Genomic DNA, 18949 nt, shown 5'->3' with positions numbered 1-18949 from the left:
AATGATGAAATTTCAACTTTTTTTTTTTTTTTTTCTTGGAGGATGACAATACTTCCTCTCTACCCTAGGGGAGCGAGAAAGTAAAAACCAACGAAAACAAAAGGATCCGCGGAGCAAATATCACATGCTTTCGCAGAGGAGACTAACGCACAGACCGATTTTTACATCCCTGAGAGAGTAGCCCGGCAACGGATGCACGAGTCGGAGCTTGAAAAAATCATGGCTCGGCGTTTCCAACATCGCGACGCCGAACTCTTTCCATCTCCCTCGCACTGGGGAAGGTCGTATGACGCTGAGATTCCGCACTGGGATCCATCTCTACCCTGAGGCGCCGGATAAGGGAGGATTTCTTGATCCGCCCGTCGGTTTGCGGGATATCGCGGTCCGCGTGTGTCGATTTTCCCATAAGGACAACGGGTGCGAGAGAGAGTGCGAGTGAGATGGAGCAAGTTCCGCATCTCGTGTTGGAAGACAGCTGATTAATTTTACGTGGGTTCTTCTAGTACGGGCAACGGGTGCGAGAAAGATGGAACGCTTTCAGCGTCCAACGAGTGCGAGGGAGATGGAAGGAGTTCGGCCTCGCGCTTTTGGAAACGTCGTGATTTTGCGAGCTCCGACTCGTGCATCAGTGGCCGGGCTACCCTCTCAGGGCTGTGAAAATCTGTGTATTGGTCTCTTGCGAAAGTACGAGACATTAGCTCCACGGATCATTTTGTTTTCTTTAGTTTTTTTTTTTTTTTTCTTGCAAAAGTTTAGTGAAAAATGTCCTCTGCAGGACGTTAGGAAATGTTCCCGATCTCCAAAATTCCCGACGGCTGGCTTACATTATTGTCAAATTTTAAGGTTGAAGATTTTCAGAGTGCAGAAGAAAGGGGGCATTCATAAAATATCTAACGCTCTGGGGGAGGGGGACCGAAGAGTGCAATACGCCCTTTAGTTCTTACGTATTTACGGATAGAAAGCTACGCCTCAGAAGCTTTACGAGAGGACGGGGGTCGAAAAATCCCTACCATAGCATTAAGTTCCAAAACGCTAACCGTTTGCTGTAGTTTGGCGTTTTTCCCCTCACGGCTCAGTTCCCAATGATGTGCCTCTCAATTTTTTTGAAGTAGGTAATTTGAAAGGGGATTTTCGTATTTGATCTGCGCAAGTTTGCACACAAGGATTTTGTTACGATACTTCTACTTGTAAGCAGTCGTGTCAGTAGCGATGTTTGCAGACGAATAACTCGTCCAATTTTGGGAAGAAAATGAGAAATAAATTGGGGGGGGGGGGTATTTTTTTTTTTCATGGGCAGTTAGCGTGAATCCGCCGAAGTGTTACTTGTTTTCCCTACGTGATATTCTCCTCCGCCTCCCTTTTTTCTTCTTTTCTCCCCAGTCCTTCATTCTCCATACATATCTCCCCCCCCCCCCCCCGGTCAGTTTTTATTCACACGTAAAGACTAAGCCTTTAGTGCGGAAAATGCGACCGAACTGCGATTTTTAGCTCCAAATTGGCTCTACAGAGCATCTATTTATCAAATGTTTGCGGTGGATTTCCTCCGACACCCCCCCCCCCACCTCACACCTCCTGGAAGGAGTCTTCGCACACTCTTGGAAATCCGCGGTTGTTTTGATGGGGGGGGGGGGTGCAAAGTAATAAAATAGGGGAAGGAGCTTGTCAAGTATCTAGGAGAGGAATGACACCACTGCTTCAAGACTCTCATTGTCATTTGAATCATCTTCTATGTTTATTTCTTGTTTCAGATATTGATCGCTCGAAATGTATCTCCAGAAGTGTGTCGATTTACCGCCTCAAAAGAATAAGCCCCTTTCTGCGAAATACATCAGGTGTGTCAAAAGTTTGTTCTCAGCTGTATTCATAGTATTGTCCTGTTACCGTTTATTTTTTTTCACTTCTATTTGCACAGGGTACATTTCTTTTAAACGTAAGATGAATCTTCAGCTGTATTTCCAAAAAAATCCACCACGTCGCGCTGCTAAAATCTTTTCCGAAATTAGTAATTCTTTAAGTATCACAAGAGATCTACTAAATTCCAAGACTCGTGAGTTCTAGCAGCATACGTCTAGAATGTTTTTTAATGATAATTGATATATAAAATATAGCTGTAACATCAAGGCTAAAAATGTACCTGAAATTCGCCTCAGTGTAGAAACGAGCATCACACGTACGTTACATCACTTTAAAATTTTTTTCAGTTGTAGTATTGGTATTTTATTTTCGACTATTATCTACTCTAAGAAAATGCCAAGAAACTTCATGTTCCTTCACTTTCATTTTTGGGCCTATTTCCGCGACCTTAACCATTGGCTCGACCCACAGTGGGACGGCTCGTCGAGCTGTCGCAGAGTAAGTTAACGCAGCGCGCTTGGCGCTAAGTTATGGGGCGCTCATAACGAATCGCAATTTCACGTCCACCATTAAGTACCATAATAGATCAAAAGAGCAAATAGCTTTCATTCTTTTAAAAGGAGCCACAAATGTCATTTGAAAAGTAAGGCACCCCTACCAACTTTGATTTTAAAATGAGGCCTGTTTTGCAGTCGGCCTGCAGTGAGCACTTGCCATTTGCGTGTTTGAATTTTGCGAAATTAAGAATGCCTACATAATTTAAAAATTCTTCGTTACTTATTTAAACAATGTTGCATCAGTGAGAACTTGATTTTTAACCAAGACCGTTAAGTTCCAGCCCACCTCATAAGTTCAAGAGGATAAGTAAAATGAGAAAAGGTGAAAATAGAGCGTTAATCGCAGGAAGTACAGTTACCAGGAAGTTCTTTACCAGTGCAGATAGGATGCCCATGTTTTACCTAATTATTTAAGAAGTTACTTTGGTTGCTACACAGTTTTATTGTACCTCTATTCAACAACATGATTGCTAATGACCAATCTCCTAAAAACTAAATTATTGTTGCAGTTGTTTCGATTTAAAGGTCATGTAAAACTTATGTAGGTGCTGGACCCTTAAACCTTCAAAGACAGGGAAAAAAATTCTTAAAATGAATTTTCAAAAATTCATAATTAAATTTTTTTACAAAGAGATAAGAATATTTTAATTTACAACTTTTACAACAAAAATGCATTAATGCATTAAGTAAGTCAGGGACTTCGCGTAGTCCCTCACCTCTTCCCAGCTAACAACCCCGCCCTGACGGGTGGAACGCCCCTGAGCATTAGGAGAGTTAGTTTCGAGTAGTTAGCGAGCAGTGCGCCTCTTTAGCTCTGCTCGCAGCCACCATTATACATGAGACAGGAACCAAGGGTAGACTATCAGGTCTAAGTGTGCTCATGAAGGTAAACTGCCCAAACTACCCAGATTTTAATATTTTTGTACGAGGGGTATTCAATAAAAACTGTCAGATATTTTAAAAACATTGTACCAACAAAAAAATGTATCAAGCGTTTCACAGTACACAGTAACTTTTGTTGTAAATGCAGTAAAGTCTTTAGAACACTTTCGCTACCACCCTTTTCTAGATTTTTAAGGCTCACTTTTTACACTTTTACCGCTGCAGTCATGGAGTCAAAATGTTGAGTTTTAAAGCAATTTTTGGATAGAGGGTCCAGCGCGATTTCAAGGAACTTAGAGCAAATCTGTTTCAGGAAGTTGCTACAACTTTACCTACAACTTGTTCCTGGAACTAATTCGTCTCAACTGTGCTTGAGTGGATAAAGTCTTATTGCTCTTTGGGCAAGAAGATGAATGAAGTCCCATTTCGGAATTTTTCTTGGAGAGACTCCGTGACTCTTGGTGCAACATATAAGGCTGGCTTTGGGGGGTACCACCGAACCCACCAAGTGCTAGCATTCGTAAGGTTCAGATGATCACGAAATTGTTTAGAATCCCTCTCAACCAATATGTCATGTCGTTTGGCAACATTCCTCACTGTCTTAAACGCATCGATTCACATTAAAACACCATCAGTTTGAATAATATTCTCAATTAAAACTGTAACAGCAGTGCCTTAGGACCATCCTAAAGTTTAGGGCTGTCTTGAAGCCTTTTAATTAACCACCTTTCACGGAACTGTTTGGGTATTACGCCACTCTCATACGTTTGTTTTAACTTTACATTGGTATCATTATTAGTTTTATTAGGTTTTAAAAAAAACTTAAAGCGTAATACTGCTTTAAAAATCTAGCAACAGTGAGGAGTTCCAGAGGGCAAAAGACACACCACTATAAAGTGGGGAGGCGAAACATAAGAGCGTTACCGTCAGTTGGTCTAACATGAGCCGGTTTTTGACTTTGAGGCTTTGCATTTTTGCAGTAAATTTTTTTTTCATGCAATCAATTTTTGTTGTAGATCAGTCCCATATAAAAGAGTAAGAATAGCCCATTGAAAAAATTTTCCAGCAAACTGGGTATTTTTTTTTAAAAAAAATTGAGGTGGCTCATGTTACCTGCAAGGTGGGGTAACATGAGCCACCCTATTGTTTTTAATTTAAAGGCACATGTAAGCCTACTATAGGCTTACATGAGCCTCCCAAAAGTTTTTTTAAAAAAAAAAATTGAGTCACAAAACATTAAAAACCAGGCTAAAAACGTACAAAACTTTAATTTTCCTACAATTTACGTCAAATTTCAGGCAAACAAATACATTTAACATCTAAAACCTTGTATCTAACAGGAAATCATTTAACAATCAATAGCACTAAGTTACTTTAAAGGCACACCGACAAGACAAATGGGACCTAAAGTCAAGAGAGATCAGTCAAAGTTTCTTAAAAAGAATATATATAGTAGTATTTTGGGCTACGTTAGATTCACTTTTATTTATAGTAGTATATATATAAGTATAAAATTAATATTGACTTTAATTTTAATTTTTGGAACTTTTTGGCTTTGTTTTCCCCGCAAAATGGTGTGGACTGAGCACCATTTCTCCACCTTGTTACATACAGTTCGGGCCACTTCTTAGTGTTTTTTTCTTTTTTTTCCTTATATAAGTATATATAGTATACAAGTCTTAAAAAGACGAACAGTAAATATGAAAGATACGTGAAGGAGTTGATTTATTCTCTAAAGGAATGCCAATTTTACTAAGAATGTATCATGAAAACCATTACTGTATAGATTTTTCCTGGAGGACTTGCAAAAATTGGGTGGCTCAAGTTACCTCCAACATTCCAAAATTTTGGTTTTTCCAAAAAAAATCGGTCAAAAACTAAAATGTTCAAAATCCAATGCATGGGCATGAAAGTTGGAGGTATTTGTGAGGTTCGGCGACCGGCGAAATTATTCTGTGATTATCGATAGTCACTTTTCAAGGAGGTTAGTTTCAGAGGTAGAAAAAGGGGCACAAAATTCTAAAAACTAAATAATTTATAAAAATTTCTTATCGATGGAAAAATGTGTCTCTATACCATTGAAATTCCGCCAAGACACGCCACTATCACATCATGTTATTGTTTTCGTTGTTTACTTTCGCGACAGGGCTGCCACAGGCAAGAGAAAAAAAAATCCCCAGACGGCTCATGTTACCCCCGAGCCTCATGTTAGACCAACTGACGGTATTGAGTGTCAAAATTTTGCACTCTTTTTAGCAGTAATGACTTTTTTCATGACCTGTTCATGAAGTTGCGACACTGCAATCTTTGCTTCTATGGAGACCTCCGACAGTCTCTGTTGAGCACCATTCATGTCCAACCCAAGTGTCCTCCCATTGTCTTTCATAGAATAAAATGAAATCACTTAGTGCCATCTCAAGTTTCATGATACGAATTTGTGTGCGTTTTCAGGAGCTTTGCCTTTCCATCGATGAAGGACAGAACACCAATCATCTTAACCAAAGTAATAGATCAGTTATCAAGAGATAAAGAAGCCCTCATTGATAAACATGGAAAGGTGACAATTAAGATGTTACTTTGATTTTTTCACAGTTTTTATCTCTTCTCCCTTGATGTACAGACTAACCGTTTAAAAAATCAATTTCCTTCTTATAATTACTAGCAACACACACTGAAAGAGCAGAAGTGCAGAAAATGTTCGAGCAAGTGCATAAAGATGTGAAGTTGGTAACCTTGAAAAGGACTACGTGCAAAACGGGCCATTTGGGGCTCGGGGCTGATACCTTTGAGACTTGCCCTATTCATTCACCTAACAAAGCCCCATCTTTCCTCAAAGTTTCAAGCTCCCCAAAAATTTTGGGGAGACGCGGCGGGGGGTCAAAGTTAAAAACCGGCAACATTTTCGCGAATTTATTACTCGAAAACCAAGAAGTTTTGGAAAACGCGATTTAAACGAGCGTATTCAGCGTGACGAGAGCTTTCAGAAAATGTATAACATCATAGGGTTTTGTCTACTTCAGCTCGAGTTATCGCCTCCGAAGCGCCGGAACACTCAAGAAAGACCCCTTATTTCTTCACGTGTGGGCCGATTTAAAAAAAAGCCATTTTTTTATTTTGATGAAAAACTGATATGTTGCTCCTAACCCTCTGTAGCCCCTCTAGCTCTTTACCGCATGCTGGGGAAATGTTTTGGTCGCGAGTTATAAGAGCGGAATGGAGCGAAGGTCGGGAAAATCGGCTATTTTAAACTGCGCGCGGCGACGGATCAGGAGACATGTGGCAACAATGCGAGGTCGGCAGAGGAGTGTGATTCGCCGAACTGAGTGGGAGGGGACGTTTTCCCTCCGATCAACGTCGCGCGCGCAGTTTAAAATAGCCGATTTTCCCGACCTTCGCTCCATTCCGCTCTTACAACTCGCGACCAAAACATTTCCGCAGCATGCTGTAAAGAGCTAGAGGGGCTACAGAGAGTCAGGAACAACATATCAGTTTTTCATCAAAATAAAAAAATGGCTCTTTTTTTAAATCGGCCCAAACGTGAAAAAATAAGGGGTCTTTTTTGAGTGTTCCGGCCTTTCGGAGGCGATAACTCGAGCTGAAGTAGACAAAACCCTATGATGTTATACATTTTCTGAAAGCTCTCGTCACGCTGAATACGCTCGTTTAAACCGCGTTTTCCAAAACTTCTTGGTTTTCGAGTAATAAATTCGCGAAAATTTTGCCGGTTTTAAACTTTGACCCCCCGCCGCGTCTCCCCAAAATTTTTGGGGGGCTTGAAACTTTGAGGAAAGATGGGGCTTTGTTAGGTGAATGAATAGGGCAAGTCTCAAAGGTATCGGCCCCGAGCCCCAAATGGCCCGTTTTGCACGTAGTCCTTTGGAAAAGAGAAAACATTTTCAAGTGTCAAAAGTTTTTAAGATTTCAGTTCTCATTCGTAATAAATTAATCGTCTAAAATTTGAGAAAAAGCTGCAATAATTACCCTACAATCTGTTCAAATGTATGGGAGGTTGTTTCACAATTTTCGGACCTGTCCTCATTTTCTTCCATGGAGTGAAAGACGGTGATCAGTTGTGGGGAAGACGCTGCCAACGAGGCAAAGACAATGACAGTTGAAACTTTGCAATTTTTACCACTCCTCAACAATTAACTCTTTTTTCACGTCTTTTCCAAGTATATACTGATTTTAAACTGAAATAGGAAAGTGCCTCCTTTTTAGGACCTTTTTACATTTTAGGTACACTGTATTAAAAAAAAAATTAAATTGTGGGAAGCTAATGCAAATGTAGAATGTTTTTTTATGTGTTTTTAATTTGGATGTATGCCCAGCTGTATGGGGTGACGCTGCAGCCAAAGTTTTACCTAAAGTAGAAACAATGTATTCTTTCTCACTCTTTTCTTATTTATTCTTATGCACGTCTAAAATAGGAAGCCAAGGAAGATATCAAGACTGTTATCAACAAATTATCAAAACTGAAGAATGAAATGACAACCAACAAGTCCTTTACAGACATTACCTCCGACAGACCTGATGCTAAAATCTGGAATGCTGAACTAATCAAGAGAAGTTTTCCTGATGGCACTCCCCCTAATTGGTTTGAAAGTGACTGGTTGTATGCCGAGTGTTACTTTTATAGAAGACTGAAAGAGGCCCTAGAGCAGAGGTAATTTTAAAAGCTGATGGATATTTACCTTAATTGTCAATGAATATATTTAATTCTAATCCCCCCCCCCCCCCGTCTTGATTTTCCTTAAGTTGCAAACGTGTGAGATCAAGGTTGCCACAGTCAGGGAAAATGACGATAACGTCAGGGAAAAACTGATGAATAACCATTCTTTGCTGCTAAGAACGAGTCCGAAATTTCGACCAACTAATGTTGCGTGTTCTGGTTTGGAAGGGGCGATTTTGCGGACGAATTTACGTGTCACCCTGACCACCCCCCCCCACCCCTCCTTGGGCCGAGGAAAAGAAGGAAACAATGGGGAAGGGGGGCGAGAAGAAAAAAAAGTTCTCCATAACATTTACTGACTGGCTACTTTTAGGTTCGATCCCCCCCCCCCCCTTAAACCCCCTCTCAAAATGCGTTTTCTCTTTTTTGGAGGTCAAAAATGAAAAAAGCGCTATAAATTACTCCCATTTACCAATTTTCATTAACATTATTTGATGAACATTACCACAGTGTTAGAAAGACAGTGTTTTTTCTCCAACCACGGGGGGCCGTGGCCCCCAGGGAAAGCGCTTTTGGAAAAAAAAGTTGCACCACGAAAACGTCTTTTTTCACCCTAAGAATCGACTCCTTCAATATTCATACTTAAACCTGGGACACCCTGTATAACCTAAGTTTACCAAACCAAAGGCTGCTCAATACCGCAGTAATAAATACTTGCGTAGTCCATATACTAAAATAAAATTATGCTGGTAGAGGTATTACTCGTCAATTTTTAACTTTCAAATAATGCACTAATTGTAAGCTAAAACTGCTTTAAAATCGATCTGATAGGGCCTATTTTCTTAAAAAATTTCGGGGGGAGGCTCCTTGGACCCCCCTTCCTCTGGAAGATGTCTCCCAGGCCCCCCCCCACTCCGCACCAGCAAATAGGTCCCCCCTCCTCTGACTCACTCTGGATCTGCCACTTCTTCCCTTCAGTCCCTCCCCTTCCTACCGTCTCCTCTGATTCGTGTGTACCCCCTTCACCCTTTTTACACTTAGCAATAATGAAAGGAAATACCTCTCTCTTCCTACCTTCAATAACTCATGCATTTTTATTCAATATTGTCTCCCAACCAAACGCTGTCTGTGAATCATTTTCCCTCTAACTTTCATGAGGATGAAACTGTGTTAAAGCAATTCTAAAAGAGCGACGCCAAGAATGGCACAATTTGGGCCAGCGGGGATTTTTCTGAAACTGGGCCCAAACGATACCTTATGATACCCTAAAACTCTGGTTAAAATTTTAGCTTGAGTATACGCACGGTTTTTGAGAAATGAGGGGGCAAAGTTGCCAAATCGCCATCATTCTCGACAGCATTTCCACAGCAAAAAGACGGGAAAAAGGGACGAAAAAGTTACACCTTCGATGGGTTTCGGCTGTAAATGTTCTTATTGGGCCCCCAAGCATTTAACTGTGTTCAGTTTCAAAAACTTCGGTCGCACAGTGGTCCAAAATGGGGAGAAATCGTCGACAAATCAGGATTCTTTGTCGAATTTTTAAAAATGGAAATAAAATTGTCGGTCTGCTGCAGTTTTCATAGCTAACAATGTTCTTATCGGTCCTCAATGCAAGAAATTGTGTTCAGCTTCACAAATTTACATCGCACAGTGGTCAAAAATGGGGGCATTAGTGGACAAATTAAGATCCTCTGTGAAACTTTTTAAACATGAAGTGAAACTGTTGGTCCCTGTAGAGTTTAGATCCCGGAAAAATTCATGTATCTAATTTTTTTTAATTATTACTGCATGTCAGACCGTATTGTGTATAGAACATTTTTATAGAATAGACTTGGTAGCATTATCTCAATAAAATATGCAAACTTTCAAAAATTTAAAAAAAAGAAGGAAAAATGGAGAGAAAGAATTAAAAAAAAAACATTTAAACAGTCCAAAAAAGAATTTAAATAATTTTTCCGGGCTTTAAACTCTACTGGGGACCAACAGTTTCACTTCATTATTAAAAGTTTCACAGAGGATTTTAATTTGTCCACTAATTCCCTCATTTTTGACCACTGTGCGATGTAAATTTGTGAAGCTGAACACAATTTCTTGCATTGAGGACCGATAAGAACATTGTTAGCCATGAAAACTGCAGCAGACCGACAATTTTATTTCCATTTTTAAAAATTCGACAAAGAATCCTGATTTGTCGACGATTTCTCCCCATTTTGGACCACTGTGCTACCAAAATTTTTGAAACTGAACACAGTTAAATGCTTGGGGGCTCGATGAGAACATTTACAGCAGAAACCCATCGAAAGTGTAACTTTTTCGTCCATTTTTCCCATCTTTTTGCTGTGGAAATGCTGTCCAGAATGATGGTGATTTGGCAACTTTGCCCCCTCATTTCTCAAAAACCGTGCGTATACTCAAGCTAAAATTTTAACCAGAGTTTTAGGGTATCATAAGGTATCGTTTGGGTTCAGTTTCAGAAAAATCCCCGCTGGCCCAAATTGTGCCATAAAACAGTCGTTTTTGGCGTCGCTCTTTGAACTGGGGAAGTGGATTGGTTCATTTTCGCTTTAATTTATGTGTTTGTGCCTTTGTCTCCATGAGGTTTTATATGTGCAAGAGGGCATTGTTTTGGTGTAAAATACAAAGCTTTCCTGGTTTTTAATATTTTGAAAGTGATGAATGATTAGCTCAAACTTCCTTTCTTTTCATTAATTTTGTTCAAAAGACTCAGTTTTACCTACTTTAAGTCTTAAGTGGAAGTGGTAGGACACCCAGCAAATACTTCACAAATTTGCCAGGCATTGCAGAATTTCTACTCTTAGTCTCAGGCAAGCAGAGCCTGATGTCAATGTGAACATTGAGGAAGTAAACCATAAGTAATAAACCAAAACTTCTTTAATAATGGGTCTTTCAAAGATGCAACTTCTTCTAGTTGCTGTTGGTGTAAAGTTGTAAACAAAAAGTTGGGTGGATGCTTATAAGTTATTCACCATAAAACTCATATGTTTTCAAGAAAAGTATTTCAAATTATTTCTTTTTAACCATCCCGCATACCCTCAAATGTCAGGGAAATATTTCAAAATTTGTCAGGGAAATCAGGGAATTTCATTTTCTAAATCCTGTGGCAGCCCTGCAGATGTAAAGATGTATCAATTTTTTGAAGAACATTGGGAAGCAAACATGACGGACTTAACTAATTATTGCAGTGAAATCAAATTTTTCGGCCAGTCAGGTCTGTGACTCATTGGTTAATGAAAAGACAGAGGAGCTGAGAAACCATCAATATGCACCGATCTGGCAAGAAGTAAATATTTAGACTTGAAAAGATGTGAAAAACTGTGTTAAATGAAGGTCAAGTCATAAAGTACCATGAAAACACATGTACAAGCGGGATCGTTATTCCTCGAAAAATAGTTTTCCGTAACCCGCCGTACATGGCTCAATTGACCACAGGAGATTACCCGGGCTCGAAGTCATGTTAGTGAAGAAAGCCTTTCCCCTCATTGATATCGCACCTTCTCGACCGTATCTCTCACATCTTCGTTTCCCCTCATTGCAGCATGCATCAAATTGCGATTATCCGGAATATACGATCACACGTCATAATTAGCTGATCGAATCCGTCGCCCACTTTTACTGATACGGAAGACAAGACTTGTCTCACTGGGTCAACAGTCGGTTAGTTTAATTTCATTTCGAAGAGGACAGAAGATCCATCGCGCTTGGCGCCCTGGCCCTGCTGATATCTAGGCGCCATGCAAGCAGGGGGGGGGGGGGGGGGGGGGCAACCAGCCTTTGTGTTTGAGCTAATTGAAAATTACTTCGATTTTTTGTTTCTTTTTAATATTACTTTCTTTTTAAAAAGTCGAAATATTCAAAACTTGTGTAACACAAGTCGTTTGTTATGGATCACTTCCTTTTATCGAGATTGTCTTGATTATGATACGAAATTAAAAAAATATTAATCATGTTTCAATCGTGTTTAATCTTCATAGTATTTTCTTTTCTTTTATTTAATACTCGCCCCCCCCCCCCCCCCCCCCCCCCGAAAAGAAGGAATATTTGATATAAGGGCATAACTTGATAAGAAAAAGAAACTGTAAATAATGCTTCAGTCGTTTGTGGATGAAATATTTTGCTCTTATGAAAGCTTTCGTGAATAGTACTAAATAATGCTATTGAAGATTTTTATTAAATTTAAATTAAATGTATTTTCTGTCTCAAGCAATGAGTTCCTTCCAATAATGTGATCAATTTATAGAATAAATCAATCAGGAAGAAGAAAACTGCTAAATAAAGATGTAAGTTTTGTATCTTTGAAATTAAAATAATTTATATCATCAGTAGAGGAGTGGAAATGAAACAGCATTTTAAAAAAATCATAGGTCAACAGAAATGTAGAAACAAAGTTTAACAAAAATACATCAATACCAACAAAATAAAAAAGTTGAAGCCCAAGGCCTTTCAAAGCTATAGTCTGGCTCCATATGAGATTTCTATATTTCATTTGACCTAATTGTAAAACAATTTAATAAAAATAAATACAATCTTCTACGCTGTATTTGACACGCCTGTCCTTGAAGACGTATTGAAGAAATCTAAATCCTCAATATTAGTTAACTTTGGTAGAAAGCACCTCGCCAATTGTTAGGAACCAGGAGGAAATAATGAGAGAGCTAGAAAAAATTATTTTTTTCAGGGTCAACGATGGGCCAAACGCCAAATATTCAACAATAAAATCGAGATGTTGTAAAACCAAGTAATACTGAGAATGTTGAGAGGAGGGTGGCATATCTCTTGCCGAAAGAGCTAGGATGACCTTGATTAGCATTTGAAGCACCCAAAAGGAAGGAACTTCATAGGGGTTGGTACCCTATAGCTTATTCGACTTAAATATCTGACACGATTAACTGACTGTTTAAAAAAATAATGAAGATTTGGCGATTAAAAACAATACAACTATTCTTGCAAGATGGATTGCACATGAAAAATGTAAGACGCAATGGCGTGAGTCGTGAACTCGCAATGCCCCGCTCTAGTTTAAGCAACATTACAAATAAGACAAACGGAAACAAACACAACATGGAAATAGAGGGAGGGAAAGGATGCGCGTTAACGACGGCGCAGAGATACAACTATTCGTGCTTGAAGGACGTCCGTGCTGCGTCTGAAAAATTGAAGGCGCGATGACGCGAAGCGTGAGTTCTCAATGCTGTGCTACATGCTGCCAATGAGATGTCGCTCAGATTCGGGAGAAAAGTTAAAAAAGAGGCCCGAACACATCTCTCCTACCTTCGGCTGTGTTCTTCACGTAGTGCTTGCAGCACCATTACGAATGAGACAAACGGAAACAAACACAATACGGAAGTGGAGGGAGGGAAAGGGTGCGCGTTTACGACGGCGCAGAGATACAACTATTCGTGCTTGAAGGACGTCCGTGCTGCGTCTGAAAAATTGAAGGCGCGATGACGCGAAGCGTGAGTTCTCAATGCTGTGCTATGTGCTGCCAATGAGGTGCCAATGAGGTGCCAATGAGGTGCCAATGAGGTGAGGTGCTCAGATTCGGAAGGGAAGTTTAAAAAGTGGCCCGAACACATCTCTCCTACCTGCGGCTGTGTTATATTCACGTAGTGCCTGAAGCACTATTACGAACAGAGACAAGAGACCCTCCACTGGCCTCCTAGCGACAGGTGGAAGCTTTTACTTTCGGGGTTTCAAAAATTCCTTATGGACAATTACTAGGGAGCAACAGTCATCACCCTAGTTTCGGCTGTTGACTTACCTACATGGTCGATGATGAGCTTCGGAGGACGTCATGAGCCAAACAAGTTTCTGAAACGTCGGCCATTTTCGGCTTGTTTGCAAAACGTAACTGCCAACACGTTGTTGAACATCAACCATGTAGGTAAGTCAACAGTTGAGTGCTGAAGTCCCAAAAGTAAAAGCTTCCACAATGGACAAGATACTAGTGGAGGGTCTTTTGTCTCTGATTACGAATGAGAAAAACGGAAACAAACACAATATTGATGTGGAGGGAGGGAGAAGGTGCGCGTTCACGACGGCGCAGAGATACAACTATTCGTACTTGATGGACGTCCGTGCTGCATCTGAAAAATTGAAGGCGCGATGACGTGAAGCGTGAGTGCCCAATGCTCTGCTGTATGCTGCCAATGAGGTGTCGCTCCGATTCGGGAGAAAAGTTAAAAAAGAGGCCCGATTACGTCTTCCTTGTCGTCGGCTGTGTTGATACTCGTTATTTCTTATTTTTTCAGGTTCTTGTCTGATAATTTTTAGGATGGATTTTTAGACCCACGTCTTAAGCTCGTGTAAACCGCAGCACTGACGCGGTTCTCATGGAAATAATGGTGCTTGGATGCTTCGAAAGGCTTTAATTTTTTATGTTTTCTTGAATTTTAGAAGTCTGTCGGTCACTTCAATACGTTCAATTTTACAATTTTTACTCAGTACGATTAATAAACTTTGAACCTGAAAATAGCGTAAACTTGTGCTGCTTTGCCAAACTTTTCTGAACTCCTCTCCAAGAAGGGAATGCTCGTAGGAAACTCAAATCGTGGTAATTGTTACACAAGTTTTGTCAGTCAAGCAGGAGTGAATTTCAGGCTTTGGCAGTAAGCTCAGTGCTAGTTTTGATCAAAATAAGCAACGAATTCATGTAGTAGAAGACCCTATCCAAATTTTTCAGGTTTTTCAATAAAAGTTCAGCATAGAATACTAGGGTATGAAGTTAGTCACATTGAAATTATGAGCATAGAGGCATGAGCTATTACTGTTTCTACTTAAGAGGTCTAATTTCACAATTCCAATTTTTCTCCCAAGTTTTCGGTAATTTAAGAAGACCAATACAATTTCTCTTTCATTGCTTGTTTTCAAAAATACTCATAAAAAATACTTAAATGATAATGATCTGCTTGAGAATTTCACCAAAAGTTTAGTATCACCAAAAATTTCACCAAAAGTATTATCCAAAATAAATATTCCACGCTATCCTGAGAGTCCACCTCTACGTGAAGACAAACTCTCCATGCAAAGATAGGGAGCAAATACATTGACAGGGCTGCCACTTTACTTGGGGACTCTAAAAGCACGAGCAGCAACGAAGGCACGGCAACGCTTAGGGTTGCCGTGCTTTCAGTTACCCTGCTAATATATTTGCTCCCTATCTTTGCATGGAGAGTTTGTCTTTACGTAGACGTGGACTCTCAGGATCATTACAGCCTCAACTTTGAGACCGTTTTTGGAGCTTGGGAGTTGATTTCAGAGAAAATCAGTGGGACCATCGTGTTTCTCGCGGACTTTTACAAAAGAATCAATAGTCGAATCGCAAATTTCTCACACATGCAACACCTCCATTAATCCATCTCCATGTTTGGCGTTAACATTTAGCGTCAAATCTTTGTCACTAACTAAACTATAAAAAAAAGACGGTTAAAATGCCAAAAATATCGGAAAAATAACGATCTGTAGGTGCTGTGCGGGCCGCGTTAAATTTTTTTTTCCAAATCCTTTTGGCGTTTTTTTTAGCACATGGAACCATTTTAAGACCGTGCAACATTTGATTTGATTTAAACAAGTAAGTCTCACCCTTGGGGGAGGGGGGTAGTGGACAGATTTGACCGTTCTACCTTATAGTATTCTTGTAGTTTAGACACTAAAGCATTAAGAAGCGCCCATATTAGCTCAGTAAGTTACATATTTTAGGAATAGTAGGCACTTAAAAGTCACTGATCATAGAAAAACACAGGTCTCCAAAAATGAAAAAAATCTGAACACGGTGGACTTTATGGTAGACTAGATAGTTGACAAGCTTCTATGTAATTTGTATTGCTGAGTTCAAAATTGAACTTAGTTTTTTTGCGTTGACCCATTATCTTCCCACAAAATAGAGTTTCTAAAAAAATGGAGTTTTTTGTGGGGAAATTCAATTTTGATTCAATTTTTTTGAGAAAACGGTGCATAATATTTAAAATCAAGGCCATTTTCGGATTCAGCAGCTAAAGTTACTTCAAATCAGACTTTAATGGCACCCATCCTTTATTGTAATATTTATTTAAAAAATAAAATAGGAGCGAAAATGTTGAGTTACAGCTAAAAAAAATCTAGTCATATGCTATTAATATTTGATAGCTTGGCCTTGGCTGTAGATGACCTACTGCGGGCGCTTAAGCATGAACCTAACTTTTATTTTCAAGGGATCCATTTCTCATCCAATATGTCCACGTTGTGGCTCACTACACCTCTCAACACTGTTACAGTCAGTGGCGTGACGTGCTTTATGATATATCGATTGATCTCCCATATAAATCTATGGAAAAAGATCGATAGACAGGGTGTTTACAGCTCAATTATCGATTCTTTACCATGGCTCCAAATGGAGAAATATCGATAATCGATTAATCACGCCTCGCCACCGATTGCGGTGTGGTGAGGAATGGGGAAAAGATATGGAACCGGAGGGAAGCCTCGAAGGCATACAGCTATCGCCGACTGGCCTGACCGTGGAGACAACGATGAAAGTAGGGGAAAGAGGAAAAGAGCAAGAAAATAAACGTATGGGATTCCCAATCGCTGATAACTGATAAGTCGTGAATGTAGAGTCGGTGCGAGAGCTATTATTCTGTGGCCACTATAGCGGTGCACTAAAGTGTATGGCGGGTTACGGAAAACTATTTTTCGCAGGAATAACGATCCCGCTTGTACTAAACCGATGAGATTTTTACCAATAGATTTTTTAATGGGAAATTGTATAACTTCTAACTGTAGGCTTCAAATACTGTAATGTAGAATTCAACACAGTAAATTTGGGTTTTCAGCAAATCCATTTCTCTACCTTCTATTCAAAAAGGAATGTATTTCTTTATTCATTTTCATCAATAGAGCCTGCTGAATGTCAGAAAAAGCAATAGGGGAAGCACGGTTTCTTTGAACCGCAGTTAAATGAAAAAACCCATTACTGCTGATTTTCTTTCGGACCTTAAAGTAGGATTTAAATACGTTAATTTAAGCCCTGAACAAACAAATTCAGTTGACTTTCTGGAAAATAAAATCGATTTGAAGATTTTTAGCCCTAAATTGGATGAAAATTACTGATTTTGGAGCAGATATCTCTTTAGCAAAATGAGGCAATGTTGTTTTTTTTTATGTTTCAGAGTCGGGGGAGGGTGCAAAAAAGTCTTTAAGCCCTCCCTCCTCCTCAAAAAGAAACACTCTAACCCACTCCACCCCCCCCCCCCCTCAACAGAAAAAGCCTTGCAAATGCGCTCGAATCGATGAGCATATCTCTGGGTCGCACTTTGGGTCCGCTTTGGTATTTTAAGGGAGGTAGAGGGAGACAGGGTTAGAGGGAAACGGTCAGAAACCTCCCTAAAATATACGCCTTTATATCTGTCCCCAATATTCTATTCCCTCTCCGGTGGACCTGCGGTTGCGCAATCTGATTTCGCCCAGTGCCGTAGGTGCGCACATAGTATCTTAAACTCCCAAAATACTACGCTTAAGAGTCTTTCCCAACTTTCTTACCTCTCTTCTTTCTGGTACACTCCCCCTTTCTCTTTGCTTCAGTGTTAACTTTTTCTGTACTAAGAGGTAAAAGTTTGGCCTTTCTAAGCTTGTTTATCCTACTTTACTGCAGACTATTAAAGGAGTAATAAATAATAAGAAATAAATAGAAATAATAATAGAAATAGAAGCTAATTTAAAGAAATATAGAGTTTACTTTATTCAAATATACATAATGAAGCAAATGACGCAGAACAAAGATACGTAAAAAATAACAAGGATCATAAAAAATTGAGCACATTAGAAGCGCAACTGAAGAACAAATACGCAGCTATACTCAGGATAAATTCAAGAAAATATAAAACCCAAGGCTGTAACTATGAAGGCAAAGCCAATACGTTTAAAGCAGTAAAGTATAGGCGGTAAAGCATATATATATAGCATATAATAAGCATAAAAGCAGTAAAGGCAAGTTATCATCTCTGAAAAAGATCTAGATTTTAAGCATATTCTTCGAGAGATTAGTTTGTACTTTAATTTAGCAAAGCCACATTAACATTCTCTGTCAGAATTACACGTGCAACGCATTGTACTCACATACTGCGCGTAACAATTGCGTAACGTACTTAGGATTTTTCTCTGCTACTTAATACGCAAGCGTATACTTGTACTGATACTAAATGACGGAGGGAAAAACACATTTGTTCAAAATCGCATGACGGCTGTATCAGAAATGTTGCTGCTCGTAATGTAAACGGACCCGTGTTTTTTCTTTTTCCAAAACTCTAACTCCTTCCATTGGCACGGTCCATCTAAAATTTCCAATTTTAGGAAAAAATCACGTTTTTTCACCCTAAAAACGGGCCAGCGCCGTTTGATTTCAACATTACATCTTGAAACTGACATATCTCCATGATTTTGATACACCAAGTTCATTTATGACCATTGATATGTTGCCAGAAATACGTAAAGTGTAAAATCTTCAAGTGCTCCCTCATCGCACAATTGCAAAATTTGTGATCCCAATAATTTTGAGATTTTTGATGATTTGATTATTTTTTGGAAGGACGAAGGAGTCACGCTAGAACTTCGAAAATTTGAGATTATAGCCCCCTAACACACTACTTTTGATGTAAATTGAACATTATGCTGTGCAAGACGCGCATGGATTTTTTAAAAATTCGGAAACTTGACCGAAAACGCTGTTTAGGCGCAAATGGGATACATTTCAGCGAGTTGACTGATTTTTTAAAGTTTGAAGAAATTTTTTTATCGTCCTGAAAGCTTAAGATAGTTGACTTCTAATACACTACTTTTGATATAAATTACATATTTGAGCGTACATGACGCGGAGGTATTTTTTTAAAAATTCGGAAATTTGACGGAAAACGCTGTTTTGAAGCAAAGATATATTTCGGAGGAAATTAATTTTTTTTTTTTTTTTTTTTTAAATTTCGGAGAATTATTGCCAGCT

The 18949-nt window shown here is 39.3% G+C and overlaps 1 protein-coding gene across 1 annotated transcript in view; it reads left to right on the top strand.

Annotated features, from left to right (window-relative positions):
- The window catches only part of LOC109040508 (damage-control phosphatase ARMT1), a 67672-nt gene that overhangs the window by 29781 nt on the left and 18942 nt on the right, over window positions 1-18949 (top strand). Inside the window, exons 2-4 of the mRNA XM_019056487.2 lie at window positions 1749-1832; window positions 5745-5850; window positions 7721-7956. Coding sequence (XP_018912032.1) covers window positions 1765-1832; window positions 5745-5850; window positions 7721-7956 — 410 coding nt within the window. The 5' untranslated portion in view covers window positions 1749-1764. The remainder of the gene's footprint in view (window positions 1-1748; window positions 1833-5744; window positions 5851-7720; window positions 7957-18949) is intronic.

Source organism: Bemisia tabaci, chromosome 1 (genome assembly GCF_918797505.1).
Source record: "Bemisia tabaci chromosome 1, PGI_BMITA_v3".
NCBI classification, from domain to species: Eukaryota; Metazoa; Arthropoda; class Insecta; order Hemiptera; family Aleyrodidae; genus Bemisia; species Bemisia tabaci.
This window is presented reverse-complemented; position numbering and strand designations above follow the sequence as displayed.